The 25,748-nt window shown below is 28.0% G+C and overlaps 1 protein-coding gene across 2 annotated transcripts in view; it reads left to right on the plus strand.

Moving 5' to 3' along the window:
* Positions 1-25,292, plus strand: part of LOC119682802 (flocculation protein FLO11) — a 69,485-nt gene extending 44,193 nt beyond the window's left edge. The window contains exons 3-7 of one of the 2 annotated variants that reach the window (XM_038096312.1): positions 11,955-12,058; positions 15,264-15,401; positions 18,901-18,909; positions 22,755-22,895; positions 25,110-25,292. In XM_038096312.1, coding sequence (XP_037952240.1) covers positions 11,955-12,058; positions 15,264-15,401; positions 18,901-18,909; positions 22,755-22,895; positions 25,110-25,217 — 500 coding nt within the window. In that variant the 3' untranslated portion in view covers positions 25,218-25,292. The remainder of the gene's footprint in view (positions 1-11,954; positions 12,059-15,263; positions 15,402-18,900; positions 18,910-22,754; positions 22,896-25,109) is intronic. The other variant, XM_038096313.1, reaches the window with a different exon arrangement.
* Positions 25,293-25,748: the final 456 nt, after the last annotated feature.

Consider the following 25,748-nt stretch of genomic DNA (forward strand, 5'->3'; position numbering starts at 1 on the left):
TACTTTATCTTCCATACCTAAACCTTCCTGTTGGTCCACCATACCAGATGCTAACTTTTTTTCAAATTCAATCATTTCCTCTACTGTATCTGAAAGTATATCCGATTTAATGTTAAACAAACGACTCAGTTCTATCTTGCGTACAATTCTTAAACGATCGTAATACTCAGATGCACGACTTGTCACCAAATTATCATTTTGTCCAATATACACACGATTCACTTCGTTATTCATATAATCCGGTGAGATGTCCACACCAATTATGATTTTTTTGCCATATTTGCGTAGTATCTTTGCGACAACTTCTAACCAATTGAATTTATCTTCATTCCACTGTTCACCCTTTAACGCTGGCATGCCACCAAACTCCTCCATAATACTGAGTAGATTTTCCTTATAATTGTGACGCAATTCTTTCCTATTCAAACACGACTCATAGAAATATTTCACTTGACGTTCCATGTCACTTTCGGTGGTATGTTTTGGGCTTTGTAAAATACGCAGCGCTCTACCAATGAATGCTTTCGACAAGACACTGAATATACCCGTCCTGGGATCTTTACGTGCGGGATTCAATTTGGCCCAATTACCGCACGCATATTTATAGAAATTATCGCATGGATCGATATCGCTTTGCATATAGGCTCGCATTTCCGCAGACTTGGCCAAACGCATAATTTTCCGCGCATCTTCACTTTGAAAATCCTCATAGGTTGATTTCAATGTCAGCGCATAACAACATTGTTGGAACAAAATTAATATTATGAAGTAATGAAATATATTTTGTTTTCTATTCATATTATATATATTTTATTTTTTATACATAAGTATTTACGCTACGCTGCCCGTTTCGGTACTGATTTGTGGCGAGTCGATTTTGGCGATTTGTTCAAGAACAAACATTGTTAATCAACATTTTTTTTTTGATTGAATTATTTTTTATGCCAGAAAGGTTATCTGAGCTTTGCTATTTCAAATTTCATTTATTTCCGTTTTCACGTGAGGTTTTTATACACAAATACGTTCTTGTGTTATTTATAAATTAATCACAAAATTTATTAAATAAAATAAATAAATAGAATAACTTGGACTTGAGAACTAGTCCGTTCTCAATGAAAGTGAAAAGGAAATAAATATTATGAAATATTTTCTTTTTCTTTTTCAATTTCAAGATCAATAAACTATTCATATCTTCTAAGTAATGACGTCACTAAAAAAAATAATTTTTTTTTTTATATTGTAAGTATGTATACATGTTTTTATTACAACTAAACAGTAGTGTATATTCATCTTTCTTGCATTTTTGTCAAGTATCGAAAAATATAACATTAGAGATCATATATAGGTTCTGCGATAAACATATGAGTGGATAAAATTATATAGCAATATTAGATAAATATAGCAGAAGAGGTTTAAAAAACTTTTTATTACTTACGACTTCTTTAAGATCGCTTATTACACACATATATATAATATATACACTACGCAAAATAATCGTTTTATAAAATCAAACACTATTTATTAGCGTAAGAAGTAACCTATAATAATAAGCATATTCAAGCATTTTAGATATATATCACACATCTGCTATACATATTTCCTATATTAGTAAAGTAAACTGTTTGATATAGGTTAAGGGATTTTCACTTAACATTGGTAATTAGGTATAGGGATTTCGAATACTGTTAACACTAATAACAATTTTCGAACATAACAGTAAAACAAACGATTATCTTCATATACAGAGTTCCTAGAGCAGTGGTGAAGTCGGCACCATACCGGGGCAAAATACCTTGCTCACCCGGGCTGCTATTTGTTTACAAACTTAAAAAAGATGCTACGCAGATTGTAACCTATTTATAGGTATGTGAAAATAATACTCCAAAAATTAAATTCATTTGGTACTTAATAAACTTTAAGTGATGTGTTGTACTAGAAAACAATATGCAGTTTGATTTGTATTAAAAAAACATTTTAAAGACTTAATCTTCATAACAATGATGAAAAGAGGCTATACAAAACTATAGATAAAAAACACAAAAAACTCATTTTATAATAAAGATTTCAACTATTGACTGTGAAGGCCAAAGTGCTTAGAAACTCATTCCAGCAATAAGGGAAGAATGATTGGGTAAGAAAAGTCCGAAATTATTTTATATGAAATTGTTTGTCCTAGTCTTAACATACACACAACAACGTTAATTAACGCCCCATTGAAATAAGTTCCGACAGAACCCTAAAAAGTCATGTTTTTAGACATAAGATCTCCTGGGTTTGAAGCAAAACCGAGTAATATCTTTTGCTGTTTTTATGAGTCATAACATCTGGTTGAAAATTTAACTCCATATTGATAAGATGTATTTCTATTATCTCAGCACTTCAGCCAATCTAATGTGCAAGATAATAAATTTTGAGAGTGTCTTAATCTTGCTATAGAATTGCAGTCGGATACCGTGGATGAAAATCATTCCATATCAATGACACTCGTGATGGTACGAAAGTAAAGAGATAAATAGACTAGGTATTTAGAAAACTGATTCAGAACATATGGAAAATAATTAAGAGAACATTAAGGTAAATGAAAGTATGAGAATTATAGACTCCATAAACGGGATTACGAAAGCAGTGTTTATAGGAAGATGTGTTGAGAGCATCTAAATGCAAGTTATAGAAATATAACGAAAAGTATTGGGGAGGCTTACGTAGCATGACTGATATTTTAGAATATTCAAGAATATTAGGTTCCACAACATCGGGAGACGAGTTTTATAGCTGGACTTAGTATAGTAGGAATTAACTAAGTATATAGGAATTTTGAAAATAAGTATTTATAGTGAGTCTATATACTGTCAACTACATGCGTCGGTGAGTTAAATTTTATGGGTTTCATACGAATATATATATTAATTTGTTCCTAAAAAATAACATTTGATTTATTGTTTTACTAAAGAAAAAGTAGTTTTATTAAGTAGAGATTTATATTTTTAAAATATCTCTTGAAATGCAATTCACTTCGTATAAATTTAAATTATTCTAACAAATTATGGTAAATTTCAATGTTTACTAATCCTTCAAAGAAATATACAAATGCACAGATATTGCTGTATACTAAGCTATACGCATATGTTTCCATTAAAATTCTTTCTACTGAAATGGTTTGACATAAAGAACAATAGCCGCAACCAACCATTCATTAGTGGCCATAAATCTTACTGAAATTTCTCTGAATTTGAATTTCCCTCCGAAATTCGTTTCATGCGTAACATGTGCAGATTCCAAGATTAAATTGTTAATTATTTTTGTTTGAAGTTTGTGATTAGAAAAGATATTTGCAAAATAAATTCCGAACAATGGAAGCTTTTTTAGATAGTCTTTAATTATTAAATTTTTAAAATTTGTTTAAATTGTTATTTATTAACCTAATCCGTTTACATTTTTATATAACTGCTTCCTAGGTAGCTAGGTAGTTGTGTTGGAGGGAGGATAAAATCCTCTACAATTAGCAAACAAAGCCTGTTTTGAATCCTCGTAATAATGGCTAGAAAAATAAAGGTCAAGCTAGAATCAGTCAGATGCATTCATAAAGGCAAAAGTCTGGTCAATTAGATATCGCCAACTGTGGCCCCCAGAAACTTAAGCCTAGTTCTGGCCAAGCTTGAATAAAAACATAGCAGGTGTTCTGATATCCTTTCTTCGAGAGCTGGTAAACTGATGCCAAAAATCAATTAAATTATTTTAATACATTTAAAAAAAAAAAATGCAATGATGTATCTTAAATAAATAAAAAAATTTTGTTAGAAATTATTTAAAAAAAAACTGTTTCAAATATCTTTTTAAATAAAATACTTTTAAGCACTTCCACTACTTGAAAATAATTACAAAACTCTTGTGAAACTCAAAAAAGTTTTGTCAATTTTCTACTTAAAATAATGATTTAAACTAAAATGTCAAAGGAATTCCATGGAAAGGAATGAATATCCACTTTTGCTGACTTTTCAAATAAATTAAAGGCTGAGCTTCACTTTAAGTATAAAGCAACTTTTAAAAATCTTTCACTTCAAACTATAAAACTTTTTCTTAAAAATTAAAATAAAAAAAGTTGAAAAAATTTTTTATTAAAAACAAAAAACATTTGAAATAAAAAATTAAATTAAAAAAATAAATCTAATAACTTTAGTAAACTTTTTATAGAATATTTAAAAAAACATTGCAATTTATTTTCCTTATAATAATTTATTTAAATTTATTATCCTTATATTAACTAAACAAGATTAGTTTAAACATTATAAATAATTTCAACAAGCAAAAAGAATCATTTAATTGCATTAATCATATTATTAAATATAATTTTTTCTTCATTCATTAATAGCTACATGACTATAAAATTATAGTCATGTTTTTAACTCAACTGAAAAAATTCCTTCTTAAAAGAAAAGTCTCAGGAGTTGTCATAAAAGGAGCCGACCTTTTCTTTTCTTTAAGATCTTCTCCTAGCCAATAATGGACACTGACATATGAATTGGTTCCATCTTTCCTCCTCATCCGCAGAACCACAACCACAACAAAAGTACTCATTGAGTTCTAAGCCCTATTGCATAGCATGACTTCCTACTATGAAGTGACCCTTCAGCACCGATATCATAATACTGAATAGGTTACGGCTTACTTGAAGCAACTGACTAGTATGTTATTTGTTCAGTTTACACAACGTCAATCTTGAGCTCTGACAGCAGGGCTCATCTGTCGAATTTTCTTAGTTATACACAGATATTTTTGTTTTATTTTCATTTTGGCCGTTCCAAGTGGGAGACTAATATCTGAGTAATGAATATTTGTGTGCAAAGTGACTTCTTTGGCAAGCTCTTCTGACTCACAGTTGCCCGAGATGTCCATGTGTCCAGTAATCTATGTGAGCTGGACATTGATATGCCTAGCTAACTTGTTATGTTAAGAGATATTCGGAATGCTCGAATTTATTAGTGATGTGACTGTAGTGCCTACAGTTGGCAAGCTCTTCTGACTCACAGTTGCCCGAGATGTCCCTGTGTCCAGTAATCTATGTGAGCTGGACTTTGATATGCCTAGCTAACTTGTTATGTTAAGAGAAATTCGGAATGCTCGAATTTATTTGTGATGTGACTGTAGTGCCTACAGTTGGCAAGCTCTTCTGACTCACAGTTGCCCGAGATGTCCCTGTGTCCAGTAATCTATGTGAGCTGGACTTTGATATGCCTAGCTAACTTGTTAAGAGAAATTCGGATTGCTCGAATTTATTTGTGATGTGACTGTAGTGCCTACAGTTGGCAAGCTCTTCTGACTCACAGTTGTCCGAGATGTCCCTGTGTTCAGTAACCTATGTGAGCTGGACTTTGATATGCCTAGCTAACTTGTTAAGAGAAATTCGGATTGATCGAATTTGTTTTTATATTGTGGATTTGGTATGTATGTGAGTACAAAAACAATAACTATTATAATATTGGTCATATCATAAAATGCATATTTGATACTCAATAAACATGTGCTAACTTTTCCTAACAATATCGCTGAGATGTTCTATTTTTACACTTTTCTTTTACGTATTTCTCATTTTCTCTCTATCTCTCTCCCTTTCTATCTAACTCTCTTTCCTATTCCATCTCTCTCTCTCCTTTTCCATCTTTTTTGTTCAGCATTACTGTGATTTTTCAGGCACTCGATGCTATTCTATGTAATCAGAACTAAATTTTTTTCTATTTGTCTTGTCGCCTAGCAACTCTTCAATGTTTTCAATGATTAAGATTGCTTTTGACATTAAGAGAATATTAATTTTTTTGAAAATGTACTTACTTATTTATTTCACTCATGTAAAGGAAATCTTTTCTTCACTGATAAATTCACTGTCTCTCTTAATTTTCGTCAAGGGGAAGACCAAATATGTTACGTACTCCTCTTTCTGTGCTACCTTTAAGATCATAATGGGCAATAGATGTCTCAGAATGGAAACACTCGCTAAATTTACTTACTCTATCTTTTAATGAAGAATATTAAAAAAATATTTTTGGTGCAAGAATATGTCGTCACCGGCCTTAAGATATTGATTTCGGTTCATGTGGTTACGATAAGGGTTTATGCTAGTACGAGTACTAAAAGCAACGGCTTGGGTTGTACAATATAAGGAAAATACAGTTCTAGAGATAAATGTGTTTGATTTTTCAAAACTTTATTACTTTTTATCTATATCCATAAAAACAAAATAAGTATTTATTTTATAAAAAGTAATAAGAATGCAATAAGAAGTCCTAATCCAAGGACTTCTTATATTATCAGTAAATTGCATACAAGTCTAATCTAAAATTCAATTTTCTTATTTTAGATGTATGTTAACTTATATATGTATTGTATAAATGTGTCATATCCACTTAACATTTATACAATATAAACTAAAGTATAATTCCTTTGACTTTGTTGACATTTGTGAGCTAAATTTGCTTTGCAATTGTTTTTAATTTTGTGCAAAATCCAACAGCGCCACCATTGCTTGACTCCACTCGAAGGAAAATAATTCCTGATGAAGTAATAATGAACATTTGAGCTCCTAAGGAAATGATTAAATAATTATTTGATATTTACTGCTTAGTAATTACGTACACGTGTGCTACTGGCATTAAAATTAAATTATAAGGATTCGATGTTATTACGTCAAAGACCTTCAGTTCAGTTACTCCTAAGCTAAGCTCAAGTGAATTAAAATCGCAAATAAAAATAATTTTAAACCAACATTTTGGTTGTCAAATTAATTTCACTTAATATGAAATGTTCTATGTATATATAGTACATGTATAGTAATTGAAGAGTTCATTTTACACTCATTCCACTTGGGATTTGGTAGTAAAATAAAATTTATGAAAGCGAAATTCAAATTTAATCCCACAGTCTGTGATTGATGTGCTCCTAAAGGCTAATGCAATGCGATTTTCCTCAATTTTGCAGTGAAATTTAAATAAAATATTTGTATTGCATTTGCCAAAGGAAAACGAGAGTCCATCTGCATTATTTATCCATTGATTTGAACACTGTGAAAAATTTCTTTGAAATCCTAAAAATCGTTACTTTTCTGCTCTATTTTTTGCTTTCTTTTGTGCAATCTAAACACACATTAGGATTCTTTGAAATATTTCACCTTTTCACTCATGTAGTATATCTCAAGTGTAAGAAAGTGTAAGAAAGTGTAAAAAAGTGTAAAAAAAGTGTAAAATATTGCAGAAAATAAGTTCCTAACACACAAACATAAAACTTGTTAAGATCCTTTTGGGTTATTTTTAAGGAGCAGACAAAATAACTGTGGATGATTGTATAACCTGTGAGTTCAGACAGTGTGAGTTAACCTGTGGGAAAGCTTATTTCCCTCCAAAACTATGGCTGGTGCCGCTTATGTGGTTGAATACAATATTTGCCCCAAAGGAAGTGTGTGTGAAGCATAAACTTTAAGTAAAACACTTTTGCTTGGTGTTAAAAGTGCCTTGAGCTGCCTTTTTAAAAGGATTTATTCGATTTAACTGCTCAAAATGATGTACCGTAAAAAATGAAAAAACAAATATGAATAAAGTATATATCGCCAACCATTCAAATGGCATTATGAAAATCTGATTATAGTTAAGAAAATAAATATAAAGAAAACAAATTATATAAATCCAATAGTTATAAACCAAAAAAAAAAAAAAACGGAATACTGTAAATGTAAACATTTAATATATTGGAAGTAAGGATTTAAAACTGTCAGTGTAAAAATAACTCATACATCATGTCAAAAAAAAGGATTTTTTGGACAAGGATTTATCAAGGATAATTTTCGAATGCATTTTAAATAAAAAATTATATAAAACTTTTTATCACTTCTGTATTGAGGCTGCTGGTAATGCCCTCCTCTTTCGCATATTAATTGAATCTGGCATGTGTGAATATTTACGAATGTGAAAAGGACTTAAAAAAGCGAAGAACATTGTCAAAATTTAAACTTTCTTTACTTCTTTTAATTTTCGCAAACCTTTATTTTTTTCAATTTAATATAATTTAATATTATTTTATTCAATTTAACTTAATATAATATAATTTCGTTTGATTTAATTTAAGATAATTCAATTTCATTTAAATTAATTGCATTCAAGTCAATTAAATTTTAGTTTAGTTTATTTTATATTATTTTTTTTATTTTAACTTATTTTAACTTATTTTAATTTTATTTAATTTGATTTGATTTAATTTAATTTCTTTTGTCTAAGATAATTTACGAATGTAGCAATTCCAAGTAACTGTGATTTAGGGTCCCGATTATTCGAAACAGCAGGAAACGAGCACAATGATCGTTATTATATTTTTAATAAATCTTCTGTACCAATACCCCTTTGACTAACCACAGAAATAGATTGATATAAGATGACTTCTTACCACAAAGAAACAGAAATTAATTTGATGTTGCCCCAACAGGTCAAGAGAGACATAGTCTACATACTTCCAATTTTAATCTCAATCTCCAATCTCAAGTTCGACATTATGTCTGTTCTCATAGTTCTAAACTGAGCATCGGACAACATCACATCAAAACTTCAGTAGGCTGCTTTCGCTTGTATTCATGAAAATGACCTCGTAATAACCGTAGCTATAGCTATAGCATAAAATATAAAAATATATTGCCAACTTTTCCATGATTTACCTATGGTTTCTTTGTATTATAAGAATACCAAATAATAAGAATACAATAATATTAGATTTATTAATTTCATGAATTTTATTTAAAAGCTTAGAATTTAAATTTATCTGGATTCCATATCAACTAAATATATCTGTCTGATGTGACAAAAAGTTACCTCTATCTAGAAGATGAAATTTCTAGCCATATTCTTTCTAACTATTTGGCATTGATCAGGATCAGTACGAACTTAACAGCATGTATCGGATTGATTCAGTTGCTGAAACGATCTCATGGAATTAAAGCCATGTCTAGGGGGACGATTAGAAGGTAGAACATGGTAAATAGATACTACGGAAACAATGACAAAAACATATTTCTATTATGTCTTTCCCCTGGTACAATACTAGCTACGTCTTTGCATGGAAGTCATATGCCCCAAATCATTTTTCATCATTAATGTTATTAAATTATCTATGGACTTAATAAATATTGAGCCCTTATACTCAACTTGCAGTACTTCTCTTCTTATTTTCGAATCTTATCCTATTTACAATATGAATTTTATATAACTATACATATTTTATATATTTTTTTGATACAAAAATTAACTTTTATTCAAACTAGTATTGTTATAATCATCATCAATATAATAATTATAATTTAATTTGTTTTTCATTAATTATATGTCGACAACAAAATATTTTTATTAATATTTGAATTTCTGAGTTTAAAATTTTTTCCAAATATAGTCAAATATAGTCAATAAAATTATTTTAAAATTCAAACTACAGTCAAACTTCCATAACTCGAAGTATCATTTTGCAAAGAAAAAGTTCTACTTATAGAGACTTCGAGTTAAACATTTTTTGTAATTCTATGTTTATTGCTCTCTTAACCCTGTTGCTTTCTATTTCGTTCGAGTTATAGAAAATGAGAGTTATAGAAGTTCGAGTTATGGAAGTTTGACTGTATTGTTATAATAATTAAAGTTTTTTTAAAACCAGAAAAAATTGTATATGAAAGCATACACAAACAAAAATATTTCAAATTTATTAATTTTAATTTAATTTATATTTAATAACTACAATTAAAATTATACTTGCTAAAATAAATAAATCATATTTTAAATATTTGTTTACATTGAATTAATTTTGTGTTGCCTATAAAAATAATAATAATTTATATTAAAACAAAAAACTGTTTGTTTTGTTATAAATTTGAAATATGTGTAAATGCAAATTTATTAAAAATTATTTGATGTCAAAAACAAAATCGCTTAAATAGTATGACAGACCCTTATCAAATCACATCAATCTTCGAAGAGCTTCTATATTTTTGCATTAATCATACGCCATGTGAGGCCAAAATTGTCAAAATTTATTTTAATTACAATTATTTTTTTTTCTTTGTTTATTATTTTTAATGAATTATGCATGTTTATTTTTGCAATTTAATTTGCTATAGCAAAAGCAACATTTAAATTACAGTTAAAAGGATATCCTGCACCATAAATATTAAAAACAGTCGCATGCACGCCATACACTTACACATGCTCAAAGCGAGTGTATGGACCGAAATGTACATTATTTAACATTTTAAACCAAATAAAAAAGAGGCATTTTAACACCAACACACACATATAAAAATAGTCTAATGAGCCAACATACACATACACATTGTTATTTAACATTGCTGTTGTTGTTATTTCACACATAAATGTGCATAATTTAGTGGCGAATGACAACGCAGCAGCAAGCCGAGCCATAAATTACACTCAGTAGCAAAAATACTCGTACGCCAAAGCCAGAAGCACATACCGAAATCAATGTTAAGGTTCTTATGTGTAAGACTTTTTGTATGTATGTGTGTGTGCTTATGTTAATGTAATAACGTATAACATTGACCTTTTTTAAAGCATGCAAAGACATTTTCTTGGGAGAAGTTTTAGTAGCGCAAAGAAATTGCAATACAAGCAATGTTGTTGTTTTTTTTATTAGCTTATAAATTTTGTTGGCAAAATTTAACATTTCTAACAGGGCAATAAAATAAAATTTTCATATTTAATTTAATTTCTTTAAAGTAATTAAAAAATTATGTGAAAAGGTGTAAAAGAAATATTTACATGAATTTACATGTATAGTACCTTTCACCATATATACACAATGATTTTCGACATATGTGTTTTTGCGTAATTATATTTTCATTTAATATACTTTTATGGTGCTGTTAGCTGGTACTTTGATTTTTACTTAAATTTTGTACAATAGAATTTACTTAGAACGACACCCGATATAACGACCATTACTTAAAGCCAAATATGTTTTGAATTATACACATAGGTATATAATTAGCAAAATTTTATAGCGACATTGTTATAAGAGTGAACAGATTATTGCAACCATATTTTGAGAAAATATTAAATCTGACTTCTGGTTATAACTAGACTAGAAACGTAACAGTCAGCTGCTTTATCTAAAACAACGTAACGAGCACTACGGTATCATAATGATGATAATGGGACAATGTGTACTAGCAAGACATGCTATAGACTGAGTTTACCCTATTATGATTTTTGTCACTGTTATGATTCTGTGGATGAGAAGAAAATTGTACTACATCTCATGTATTCGTGTCCATCATTGATCTTTGGGGCGCCTTTTCTTACCATCTATCAAACTTAGGAACTTGCTCACGTTTATAGACTCGTTATATTGATTCACTTTCACTTGAATGGGAGAGACGTGGTTTTCAGTGTTGTTCATATGTTGACCTACTAATCTGTGTATCAGCTAGTAATATGTCAAGCTACGGACTAATCAGTCGATGTGTTAAACTACTGCTTATAAGGATCGGATAGACTCAATCGCTTCAATGTCGTTATAACTGACTGCATTTATTTTAAAGCTCAGTTTAACAGTTTTATTTCGTAATTAGTGTAGATTGAGTTTAATTGTTTAATTCATATGCAGCTAGATATATTTAGTTTATCACTTAATTACTTTAATAAATTATTTTAAGTATTTTGTTAAATATTTTTTGAAAACTAATGAATATATAGCTCTAATTATAAATATTATTAATTCCAAAAGGAATTATATTAATTGAAATAAATATCTATTAAATGTAACTTTTAATTATTTACATTAAAAAAATATTTAAAAAATGAATTAATACCATAAGTACAATTTTCTTTCCTGTAACATTTTTAACTTAAATTTAGATTAAAATCCTTATATTATATTTAATAAAAATTGATTTTTTTTTTATTTTACTTTGTATCTTTCAGGTGCTTTGCCGTTGGTGACAGCAGCAACTTATTGCTTTTCTTATAAATGGAAGTGGTTAATAATTACTTCCTACTGCCTGTTATCATTGTGGGGCCTTTATAAGGTAACGAATAACATAATTAAAAATTATAGCATTATATAATTAATAATAAGAGATAAGCTTACCCTTACATTTACGAGTTTTTAATTTAAATTATTTGTGAAATTTATTTTATAACCTTTTCCTTTGAATATTTATGTAAACTCTTTATAATAAGAATTGAATTGACATACTCGATTAGGACCCATTAAAAAGCATAAAGACTGCAGTGAGTCTTAAATATACTTCTATAAAATTTTATAATATAATTATCAAAAACATGTAGTAAATTTAAAATCTAAATAAGAATCCAAAGAACACATAACTTTTTCCTTCTGTCACTATTTCTCTCACATAATTCCTTCCTACACTTTATATAAATAAGAGATATTTAAACACAATTTGGTTACTTAAGTTTCAATAAAATTCTAATTAGAATAATATTATTCCAAATATTGATTTATCGAGTGCCCCTAGATTAAGTATATCTAATACTCTATCTTAAATAACTATATAATCCTATTCACACTATCACAAACAACAACTACAAACGGAATTTTATATCTACTAATCAAGTTTAGTTACTAGAATTATTCGATTTAAACAATGTTGAGGAAGAAGTGCAAGGCAGACTCTTCAAATCTTTAATAGTATACTCTGAAATAAAGAATTTAACTAGTTTAATATTGCCATCTGTAGAACTTAGTCATCTTATATATGACTATCATATAATCATATTAGGGGAATATTCTAACCTTTAACTCGCCGGGGTAGCCAAAACCATAATTAACTTGTGAATATTACAATAATATTTGTTAAAATGCTATATTATAGCATTTTTGTACTTCGATTTCAATCATTTTTTTAAGACACCTTAAAAAATGTTTATAAAGAGAATTCAATTTCAATTAATTTCGTATACATGTATGTTTAATATAAATTTAGAACTAAGTTACCTCTCTAGACTTTCTACTAATGTCAGGTTTTTGTGACTATAATTAAAAGTTGCACTTATGTGCTTTGCTATAATAACTTAAATTATTTTTAAAAACTTATATAACATAATATCAAGAACAATATAAAAAGTTTTTTGCCTTAAAATAGGGCATTGCCCGTTTTCAATAAAAATACTGATATCTAAATGCACTGAAAAATACTAACATTTTTTTTACTTAACTGTTGATCAAATTTGTATAACATCAGAAGACGAAATATCTAAAAAATTCTAAATTATTCTAAATAATAAAATAGACAAACATGTGCTCTTTTCTTTAACTATACCCTGCCAAAAAATACCTATTAATATTAAAACAGTATTTGTAAAAGTGCTTCAATTAAGCATTTTTGTGCTTTAAAATTAATTGTTTTTTCGACACATCTTATCAAATATTTCTAAACGGATTTTTTTTATTATAAAAATTGTGAAATAATTTGATTTCTATTTTAATATATTAAATATATAGTTACAATATATCTACGTGTTGTTAGTTATGCACTGAAATTTATTTCTATATTAATATATTCAATAAAAAGTTAGAGCAAACTTATCAGCGTTCATATCATCTGCGAATGCTCAAGATTGAACATAAAATAGTATCAGATACTAAAATATTTATATAAAATCGCTACGAATATTGGTTGCGTTGTTATGCCTCGTCTATATGATGGTATTAAGAAAGTGAAAAGTTCAATCAAGAGTTTTCACCTCGTGTTTCTGAAACGGGAAATTGGATTAAAGGTAAAGCGATTACAATGGGGGGCTTATAAATTTGCTCAGAATACTCTAAACTTGACAACAAGCTGATCTATTCTTTGAGGAACACAAACTAAAATTATCTTTCTGAGTAGCAGATACTACTACAATGTAGCATAAGTTTTTTCGACATAAGTTGCTGTTCTAAATCTTCCAATTAAATATCTTTGAAATATTTGACAGGAATATTTTTAAACTTAGTGACAACGAAGAAGTTATTATGTTTCTTATTGATATTTTCACAACAGCTTAGCTTATATCGGAATTTCGTACATCTCTCAAAAAGATTGTCATGACCTTCATAGGTTTTGAATCATAAGAATATTCCTACTAACTATGAGGTCGAAAAATTTTGCCAGAAATGTCAAGCGGTATGCCATCCTAGAAATCATATCATGTGTGAAAAACTATTTAATTTTAATTAAATTAACTACACGTCGAGAACAATTCCAATTGCAAACCATAGATGGCGCAATGAGCATATTTGTCTAACTACAGATATAAGATTTTTGGCAATTAGTTTGTAATACCCGCCACTCTATGTCCGACACAATTTCCGTGTTGGTAGGATGCTATTTCATTGGTAAGCAACATAATCGGTTAGATGCTCTATTAAAATGACTACTGCTGACGTCTTACGCAATCTCTTTATCATTGCTCTACACTTCTCAGACTGTGCACATCCACTATGAGTTGACGTCTATCCAATAACGTAAGCATAGACATTATAAATCTTACCTTCTATCGTATTGTGGAGCATCAGAAGATAATAAAAATGTTACTCATCTACTTTGTCAACGCTTGATTATGTCTTTCTCAAATACTTATCAGATATCAATAACAGTTTTTATTAAAGGGCTAAAGTAATTTCTGGGCTTTTAATATGGGTGTCTTTACCTTAGTGAAGATGCCCTCTGAAACTGTGGTTACTCTTTATTTATAAATATTTTATTTTAAATAAAGATGAAATAAGATCTAGATTAAATCACAAACATTAAAGGAATCAAAAAATGTCCATTAAGAGCTCTTGACAGATGGATATAATATTATCTTACTAATCAATCTTTATTAGTAGATAAATAATTCATTGTTGACAATTTCAATTAAAAGTTTGAATGTCTTAAAGGAAAAAATAAACACAAATTAAAAAATAAATAAAAAATAACAACAAAGTCACCCAAAATTTGAATTACCCTATTTTTATTTCATCGGAGCAATAATGAAAAAAGGACATTTGTTACTTTAGCAACCAATTTATTTGCATTTGAATACTAAAAGAAAAATTATATTTAAATAAATTTTTACTGCAAAAATTTCGCTTATCGACAATTTTCAATCTAAGCCTCACCAACACCAACACCAATACACAAAAAAAAAATAAAAAAAATATATATAATGATATAAAAAAGTAACCATAAAATTATAACATTTTATTTACTTTTTTATCCTTTTTTTATTTTTATTAACTTACTTTAGGCATTAACTGCAAGTTCACCATGGCAGCGCCGTCTCTGTTTCGCAATGCCCTTCACCATGCGATCGATTCTAACAGTTTTGCGCACTCTGGGTCTGGTGGGAGGAAATCGAGTGGCATTGTCACATGTTTACCTGCAGGTGAGTGTTGAAAAGAGTGTTGCAGACAAATAAACAAACAGCAAGCGAAAATAACGCAAGAAAATATCACAAAAAAAAATAATAACAAAAACAAAAAAAAGAAATAAAAAAGAATAGAATTTAAAAGGATAATGAAGGTTTTTCAAACAATGAAAAATAAAGGTAGCATATAAAAAAGAAATCAAATTTAAGGTATATTTTTAGGGGACTGCATTCACATTGTAGACAATCTTCTTAAATTTGTTAATAAAAAGGACATATTTTTATGGTTGTTAATTTTTAAAAGCTTTTTTAAATCAGTATTGGCGATATATTTTTATGTGTTTTAAAGACGTTTGAAGATATTAAAAAGGAAATTTTAATAGTATTTATCATTTATGAATATTAAGCAATTTTCTTATTTAAATTTAACAGGAATCAAATACCCTCAAGAAGTCATTTAGACTTACTTACTTGCTTACTTAATTAGTTTACCAGTACAGACGTGAGTCGTTCTTGGTCACGTTTAATAGCCTCCACCAGGCAGTTTGGTAAGAAGTTGCTGTCGCCAATTGATTGTACGGAGTGCATTCACATCGTTAATCAACTGATCCTTCCAGCGAATATACGGACGAGTACCGAATTAAACAACTTTCTAGTCAGACCACTTTTCTCTATTCACATGACATGACCAATCGAACGAAGCCACTAAATTTTTATGCGATTAACTGTGTCAATGTTGCGGTATAGCTCATATAGCATATCATTCCATATAATTCAATACTCGTTGCCAACGCGTAAGGGATTAAAAATCTTCCAAAGAATTTTTCTCTCGAATGCTGCTAACGCCTTCTTATCACAGTAAAGGCATGGCATGATAAAAAACTTATAGAGCGTTATTTTTGTTTATCGGGGGAGGGCTTTATTTCTTAAATACTTACTTAACCCCGAAGTAACATATGTTGGGATAAGTGATTCTTCGTTGAAGTCATTTAGATGAAACTAATATAATAGATAAGGATGAGAAACAATGGGGTATTTAAACGTACTCTTAAAGCGTTAGTTGATCTATAAAATCTATTGTACTATGCCAGGAAAGTGTCTCCTAAGCTAACCTATAACTTAATCGATAGAATGAAAGACGTGTTTGTTTCGTTTACTTTTAGTTTTATATTTTAAACGCTGAAAAATTTTTTTAAACTTTTTATTTATGCTTTTAAACTCTGTCACATTTGAACTTTAATAAAAAAATAACAGAGCATTTAATTTAATTTAATTTAATTTAATATAATTTAATTTTCTAAATGCAGTTACTTTTAAGGACTGTTATTTTTTTCTCACAAAAGGACATAAAATGTTTTATTTTTATTTTTAGAAACAATTCACACTTTCTTTTGCGTTATTTTTTATCCTCGTTTTAGTGCTCCTAATCTCTTTATCATTGCTCAGGAATCAAAATGACATTAGTACTGTGCATTCCAAATTGAAATAATAAAAAAGTCCTTGGGGTAATAAAAAGTCTTGCTCAACAATTTGCAAAGTAGTACGATTTTATGACAAATTAGAATTATTTTCTTAAAATTGGTTAGATTAAAATGATAATCAAAATATTAAAAAAAAGAAATTATTAACATAAAAAAAATTTATTTTTAAGTTTTGAATAAAAAATTATAATAGTGAATGTCTCCGACTAAACAATTAATAACTTCGAAAGAAATATATGTTTAAATATGGAGTAGGAATTGCATTCAATTATGATTATATATTTAATTATAAATTTACCATTGTTATAATATATTATATTGACATGTTTAAAACTTTGTCTTAGATTAACTAAAAAGTTTTTTGTCTGATATATAAAGACATTATATAGATCAAGACCTAACTTTATTCAACAAGTTATAATTTTATTCAACTCCATATTTATTCTAAAAATATAATGTTTAACATTACATTTAAAATGATTTTTGAAGACCTTTTTTAGTCACATTCTATCTAAATTTCTCCAAATATCCATCCATAGACCAGATAAAGGAAAAAAAATTAGATTTAACAGTCATAACTTACAGATGGCAATAGGTGGAAAGCCACAGTGTCAGATTTTAACCCACTGCAACCATTACTTATAAAGAATGAAAGAGATTCCAACCACAATGTGAAAACTTCGTTCCAGTATTTAAGGGGGAGAAAAATGGTCAAGAGTTTAATACCTAGAGATCTAGGTTTATTTAAGCCGGGCATCACACAGGTGGATGGCGAGTTTGGGAAGGGGGTGAAGTTATTGTGCAAGCGCTTTGGGATGGGTTAATGATAGACTCTGTGGCCAGAGTCAGGAGAGCCATGGTTGTAGATTGGAATGATGGGTGTATCAGTGTCCTGTTCATCGAAGTATAGCGTGAGGTATTGGGTAATTCAAAGTACATAGCGTGCTCGAGGTCGACAGGAAAGGCAGTAGTTGAAAACACACTTGGTTCATTGCTTGATTATTTCATATAATATATATGAAAAAATACATTTTTATGAAATTGCATATGGGTATCTAAAGAGCACTTAAAATCATCAACCTCTGAGGTAATTTATTGTTAACTCTGAACGATTAAGTAGAAACGTAGTACACCCATTTTTTAGCAGCTTTTTAATGGATAAATGTTTATATAGACTATAGTCCACATATACTTTTAATATATATCTATATATATGATATTAACTATTCCTACATATTTCTAATAAACAAATTATGAAAATTATGATGAAAGTATTCGGTATCACTGTGGCCATGTTTGAATTTCTTATACCAATAGATCATTACTACTTTTTTAATGACAGATTGCATTTATAACTTATAAATTTAATCTGTACTTTTAAAGGTATTTGGTCGTGCCAAAGGATTGAATTTTGTGTCTACTGTTCTGAAATATTAATTTTCAGTAATAATAATATTTAATGTACTAATACTAAATATTATTTTATATACAACATAACTTCTCTACTTATGATCGAAATACCATCCCTGTTTATTGCCATATATCACGAAAGTCATCACCTGAAAAAAACGTTCTTTTTATAAACAATGTCATCCATTCATCAGGACCAGAAGTTTTCTACCAATCTTGTTTTTATTTTTTTAAATAGCGTTTGTAATAAATAATTTTTAATTTTTTTAATATTATTGAAATATATATTTTTTATATGTAATTTTTTTATTCAATACAGTGAGTCGTAAAATGTACACAAAAAAAAATACTTCAATTTACTCGTACTTTTTATATGTTATATCATTTATTGGACGAATACTAATATTATTCAATCAATATTTATAGAAAAAAATTGTAATAAATTTATTTAAAAAATACAGATATGATATATTAAATTAATATCTGTTAAAAGTGCAAGAATTTTTATTATATGAATATTGTAAATATTTTATTGGCAAATAAATTTTTATGTTTATTGTAATATTTTTCATATATGTTCAATATTGTTGATTATTTTTATTTTTTAAATGTTCAATCAAATGCAGGTAGAAGTTGTAAGTCAGTGTTTTATTTAATATTTAATAAAGTTAAATGCTTTTGAAATAAATGCAAGTAGAGCGCTTTTAGCAAATAAAAAATTAGTAGCACTTCACCTTTAACTGCATTTGTATAATTACAAGTACTTTTCTGTTAAATATTTGATTGTGCATATTTGAGATTAAAAACATTAAAAGTATGTTTTAGTATTATCAATATTTCACACTTTGAAAGAATTGCTTGTTTCTCCGATAATTATTTTAATCGTTCCCAATATCCTTCTGATTTGAAAACTCCATACAAGTGTAGCTTACAAATTCGTGACAATCATGTTATTTATATAAAAATCTTTGATATACATTAATTTGGTCTTCAATATGTTTGAGTTTAAGCCCTCATTGGCACATTCATTAGTTATATGTTCTCATATATTAATATGTGATCATTCCAACAGTGGAGCGACAGTTCTTGTACTTCCCAACTATAGGACAAAATCAAAGCAGTTGATAACTTAACTGAAGTCTGTGGGGTATCAGTGCTAAGAGTAATGATAAGAGATAAAAGAAACAACTCAACATTATTATTGTAAATACACCGAATTGGAGAGATTGCGGAAGCTCTGACTCCACTATAGTTATTGTTTCGAGCTTTAAATATAGCATTCAAGTTATAAAAAGTGATCGCGAGACAGCAAACCACATATAAAAGAAAACTAATCAATAAGTTCAGCTTTGTACAAAAATTAGCAAAAGGTATTCTAGAAGTTTCGTACTATCTATAATTTACAATACATTTTGTATGAAGACTTGTTTTCAAAATCAACAAAAAAAAAATACAGATCTGAGGTCTTTCAAGTTATCTTTGCTTTCATATTGCTACAATGAACATATTTCATACTCTTTGTTCTCCAAAGTTAGTATATACACTACAAGGTTATCAGTTGTTGAGATCTCTTTAATATAATATAATATAATATAATATAATATAATATAATATAATATAATATAATATAATATAATATAATATAATATAATATATATAACTTATATAATATAATATTAATATAATATAATATAATATAAGTATAATATAATATAATATGAATATTAATATAATATTAATTAAATAAAATAATATAAGTATAAATAATTATAATATATTATAATATAACTAAATATAATATAATATAATGATATAAAATATAATATAATGTAATATAATACGATATAAAGCAATATAATATAATGCAATATAACATAATATTATTGTATAAATAAATAAAATAAAATGTAATATAATATAATATAACTGTAAAAAATATAATAATATGATATGATATAATATAATGTATTATCATATAGTATATAGATTATAATAAAATATAATGTAATATAATATAATTGTATAAAATATAATATAATACAATATAATGTAATATTATACAATATAATAATATTATATGATATAATAGTATAAAAAATAATATGATATAATTTAATATGTAATAAAATGTTATAAAATATAATATAATATAATGTAATATAATACTATATAGTTTCATATAAAATATCATAATATAATATAATAGTGTAAAAAATAATACGATATAGTGCAATAATACAATGGTATGAAATAAATTATTATAAAATTTAATATAATATAATATAATATAATATAATATAATATAATATAATATAATATAATATAATATAATATAATATAATATAATTTAATCTCTTGAATCTGTAAGTTATATGAGGTTACAAACTTAGCAAAATTACATAGAAATTTTATAGAGAGGTTTCAAGCAGTAATAAATTATAACAACAACATTTTTTATTTATTTTTAAATAAAAATTTGGCAGGACCTTCAGTAGTTGCACTCTCAAAAAATTATTAACTAATAAGAATTTAAATAAGAATTATTTTCAAGACCACTGACGATAGTTATTTGACAATACTCAGCTGTATAGTCAGACAAAAATTCAGTTAATTAAAAATAAATAAATATGTTGTTACAATTCACTACTGTTTGAAGCTTCTCTTTTAAATACAATAGTTTATATTAGGTAAAATAGGCACAACCGTCATAATTGACGTTAAAAACAAATTTAATAATCCAGCAAGGTTTTACGGTCTCATAAAATTCATAATCGAATAAAATTTTAATAACTATATTATGGCTAACATAACATAACATATAGTACTCTCGAGAGATATAAAGGCCTGCATTAGTTGACGAACAACAATTTATTCACTATTTCAATATATACATTCAAATTAATATATTTTTTTTAGTTGGATTCTATATAGATAAAACTAGTTAATAGATAACATGTTGGCATCAGTAGCTTTTTGTAGTTCTCAAAGGATTACAAGGACTTGCAGAGAATTTCAGAAACGGTCAAACCCATAAGTTTAGGCTAATAGATTGATAATAGTAAAATCATTTTTTGATATGGATTTTTACCTACTTTTATGTAGAATAATATATATGTAAACAGAAATTTGAACGCTTATAAAATGAATCGATAAAATGAAACACCTCTCAATATTTAATCTCCGCAATCCTCACAATCTTTCAATTACTTTACTTGACATTTGTTCACTAAGTTTACGGAACCTTACATTTATATATATATATTTGCATAATATCTAATAAAATTTCTTCTTTTTAAGATTCCTTGAATAAGTACCTAACTGCCTGGTTAAATTAATGTATAACACAAATAATTATTACTTCTGTAAGCTTTCTCTATACATAGGCGGGTATATACGTACCTATATAAATTATTTAAAATTATATTTAGCAGTATTCATTATAAAATATATTGTAAATGATACTTTAGGCCTTAGTTTATTTAGGCTTATTATCACTTTTACTTGAAGTTATGAAAGCTGAGCTCATTTTTTAATGAGTACATATTGTAAGTAAAACGAAAGGATACCTTTTTTTTCCAAACACAAATGACCTACATCACAGAATGAATTTTTTCCACAATTTGGCAGGAGAATAGTTGAGACTTTGCGTAAAAGTACAATAAAACCATCTGCCATGGTAAAGCTTACACAGAACGCGTTCATAAACAGTACACGCTCGCATCAAGCAGAGAATATGTTTCACTTTCGAAATGTGTAATTAAATCAAAATGTAAATATTTGCCAAGCTTTAGGGAAAAACAGCAGCAAGTGACGCTACCAAGTGACGCCAGTACCCCACAGCAACTGCGTGTAAAAAACAGACGACTGAAAGGATCCGGCAACAGTACCAGCCACAGCAACAGCGACAGCAACAACCTTGTGGTGTTAAAAGGTCACTCCCTTATGGAGTTGGCTTGGAATATTTAAGAGATTTTGCAATTAAGTCAATAAAGTCCCTAATGATGTACCTTAACAAAATGTAGCTACATAATACGTATATGTGTTACTATTCCTTTCAGTTTAATCCTTTTTGCCAACAGAACAGAACCGTGTTCTATTGAGGCAACAAAATTAAATGAAATATTGATGAAGCGAGAGTTTTTAGTGTTTGAGGTTTTGCTAGAAATTTTGACAAATTATTTGGCATTCGCAAAGTCATTAATAATTTAAAAAGGTTAGAGTGCAAAGTTGGTATTAGCAGAAAAATCAAACTCATATTTAAGTACGTACATATCATTTCTGTTGACATTCTAGTATCGCACCATAACATACCTACATACCTACATACCTACATACATATTCGTATGGGGCTAAGAGGCTTACTCTTATTGATTTAGTGTGATGGCCTATATGACAATTTGTTAAGCTTTATGCTAAATTTATGCTTTCATAGAATTTAAATACTGAAATTTATTCAATCCATTTACTTTGTGTATTTAAGGATGGCGTTTCCATACTCGGCGGTGCTATTGGCGCTATGCGTATACCCGAAAAATGGTTTCCTGGTTTGGTTGACTTCTATTTGAATTCACATAATATAATGCACGTTTTAGTTGTCGTTGCTGTGTATTCAATGCATAAGGTAAGTAGCTTTCATTTTACTAATTATTACTTAACACCAAATATAAATTTTATAACTGAAGCTTTGTTCTTCTATAAATAACTTTCAAAATTACTAAAGACCTAAACATAAACAAGACGTCAATTAAGCAATGATTTATACCTTTCACCTTTCAAGTAAAGATTTTTTCTTCGTAGCATCGAAAGCCACACTCTGTGAGACTAGAAGCCACTAAAACCACCACATAGAAATGGTTATGGAAGATTGCAACCGCGGTTAGGTGAGACAGAGCGGGAAGCATATAGGCTTAATATTAAGTAAGCTAAATTTTTCAAAGCCAGAAAGCATGGCTCAAATTATTTTAGAAGGATGGTGTTTATAGATCTAAGATATTCAGCAATCCAAAAATTATAATATAGGTCATGTGCGAGTTAGGCTACGTTGCGTTCTAAATGAGGGAAATTCTAAGTTGTGCCGATAATGTAGTGATGTGTCGATACGTGTTGATAAATGGCTAAATGTGTGCAGTGCAAAAAATCCCGAAAAATTTCCCATTTGGTTTAGCATCAACTTAGCCTAACTCGCACACATCCATAGTTTAGTTCTAGGCATAATTCTGCCTGCGCAATAGTTGTCCCATATGGTAGTACATATGGAATATGTAGTCTTTCTTTTCAAGTGTTAGAATACTTTTAATTCAATATATTATACTTTCAATATAATCTTTAGAAGTACGGAAAATATCATTATTTAGTAGAGTTTATGGTATACCTTTATTAAATATAAACATACTTATCAGCATAAGACAACGATAAATGCCTTCATTGGAATTCTTAGAAATTTTATCGCTACCAATTGAAGTAATACGTTTGGATATAGTTTTTTCCTTGTAACGAAGCGAACACCTCAGCTGTTCTTTAAGGCACAGAATTCAGTTGGGAAATGCAACTCCACATCACATACAAAAAATGAATACAGTCATTTTTATTAAAAGAACCAACCTCAAACGGTCAGGATAGCCGAAACCCTATTCTCTGTGATACTAGATTTACACCGTCTCTCACTCACTACCAATTATATTCCAAACTGTATCGGGTGGTGCCTACTGGATTTTAGTCTCTTTTTATGACAGACATGCTTTATTTCAAAAATATTCTAATCCCTTAACAATGGGGTAATCACTCAATAGGATAGATTAGACTTGTTGAGTCATTAAGTTTTCGTATAAAAATCGAATGGCTTAAGGGGCTGAGAGAAAATGCATCAGAGAACTATATTTCTTTATATAAATAATAATAAAACTTTTATTTTCAATTACTTAAATTATCTGATCCCTTTTTACTTATTCTTCAAAACCGATTGCTTGAATTGTTTATCTATTTGTGAAGAAGATTTGAACTGAGCAGCTATTTTCCAATTTTATTTAAATGTAATTTGATAAATTTGTTCAATTAAAATTTAAGTGAATTTAGTACAGTAGGGTATAGCACTTTAGATACGGAAATATATAAAGTTAAATTAATTTATACCATGTTTCCAGTTTTGCTCATTAAGGCCACTTATAAGGTAATTACCATACATTATGCTTCCATATAAAAGAGCTCATTATAAATAAATCAACTGATTAAAGGTGAAAATTTTCGAATGCAACCCTTAAAAAGAAATGTCCCACAAGTGAAATTACCATAATATGAAATATTTGTCGTATGTTTCATTTGTTAAATGTAAATAAACAAGCTATTTCAAATGCTTAAATCAGCTTATACCAATAGAAACGAACAAATCTTGATTTCATTAACACAAGTAAAATTTAAAACAAGAACAAACTGGAAGAAGAAATGAAATTTTATTGTATTCATATCATCATCAAAGATGGAGGTCAAAAACCACATGCAAAGCAGAATAGAGAAAGCTGGTTGATGTAGCTAAAGCTCACCCCGAGCTGTAACGCTCATGATAATGATGATGATGATGATGATTGTATTCATATCTCAATGTTCAGGTGGTTTTAAACGCTGCATCTTGTTATTATACTGAAATACAATTGGACAATAGACTTTAGTGAATCCTCTTTGGATTGCCTGTATAATTTTACTTAATCTAATATCTCAATATCTAGATATTAGATATCTAAACATTAGAAAAATATCTCACGAATTTCAATAAATGATTTACTTATTATAAATCTCTAACGTTGTATATATTTTTTTATATATTTTTCGTTTCAACACGAAGGCAACCCTGAGGGACTTCGAATGGATGTCTACCACATCATGTGACAGTTTTACAAATACAACTGTTAGCGCTATAAGTAATGCAATGGGCACAAATTTGGAACTATGACCCCTTCATATGGGAAATCTGATGAGTTACTATAATAAATTTATATTTTTAATTAGTTTCAATTGTTAATTCTTTTTAAAATATATCGAATAACAAAAACAACTATAAATATATAAATTGCTCTGCAAAAACCTTTTAACAATTTAACAAAAATTTTATTGCAAAATATTGTACGAAAAGATATGATTTTATTTTATTAATAATATTAGTTCAACAATTGTATTATTTATAAATATTTAATACAATAAATAATTATTATGGATTCAAACGAATCTCCTAACATAAATTGTTACAGTTATCAACACTTATTTTACTACAAAACAAAACAAAAAAAAAAAAGAAAAATAAACAATTCTTAACACTTTATTAAACACTTTTATTGCAAATTGCTGAGTACTTAAAAATTTTTAATTAATTATGAATAAAAAAAGTATATATAAGAAAATAAAGATACAAAACAAAGCGTATTGTGAGCGATATCTTGTAAAAGATATACATATAATATACATTGTTAGTTACAAAAACAATTAT

Source organism: Teleopsis dalmanni, chromosome 2 (assembly GCF_002237135.1).
Source record: "Teleopsis dalmanni isolate 2A chromosome 2, ASM223713v2, whole genome shotgun sequence".
Lineage (NCBI taxonomy): Eukaryota > Metazoa > Arthropoda > Insecta > Diptera > Diopsidae > Teleopsis > Teleopsis dalmanni.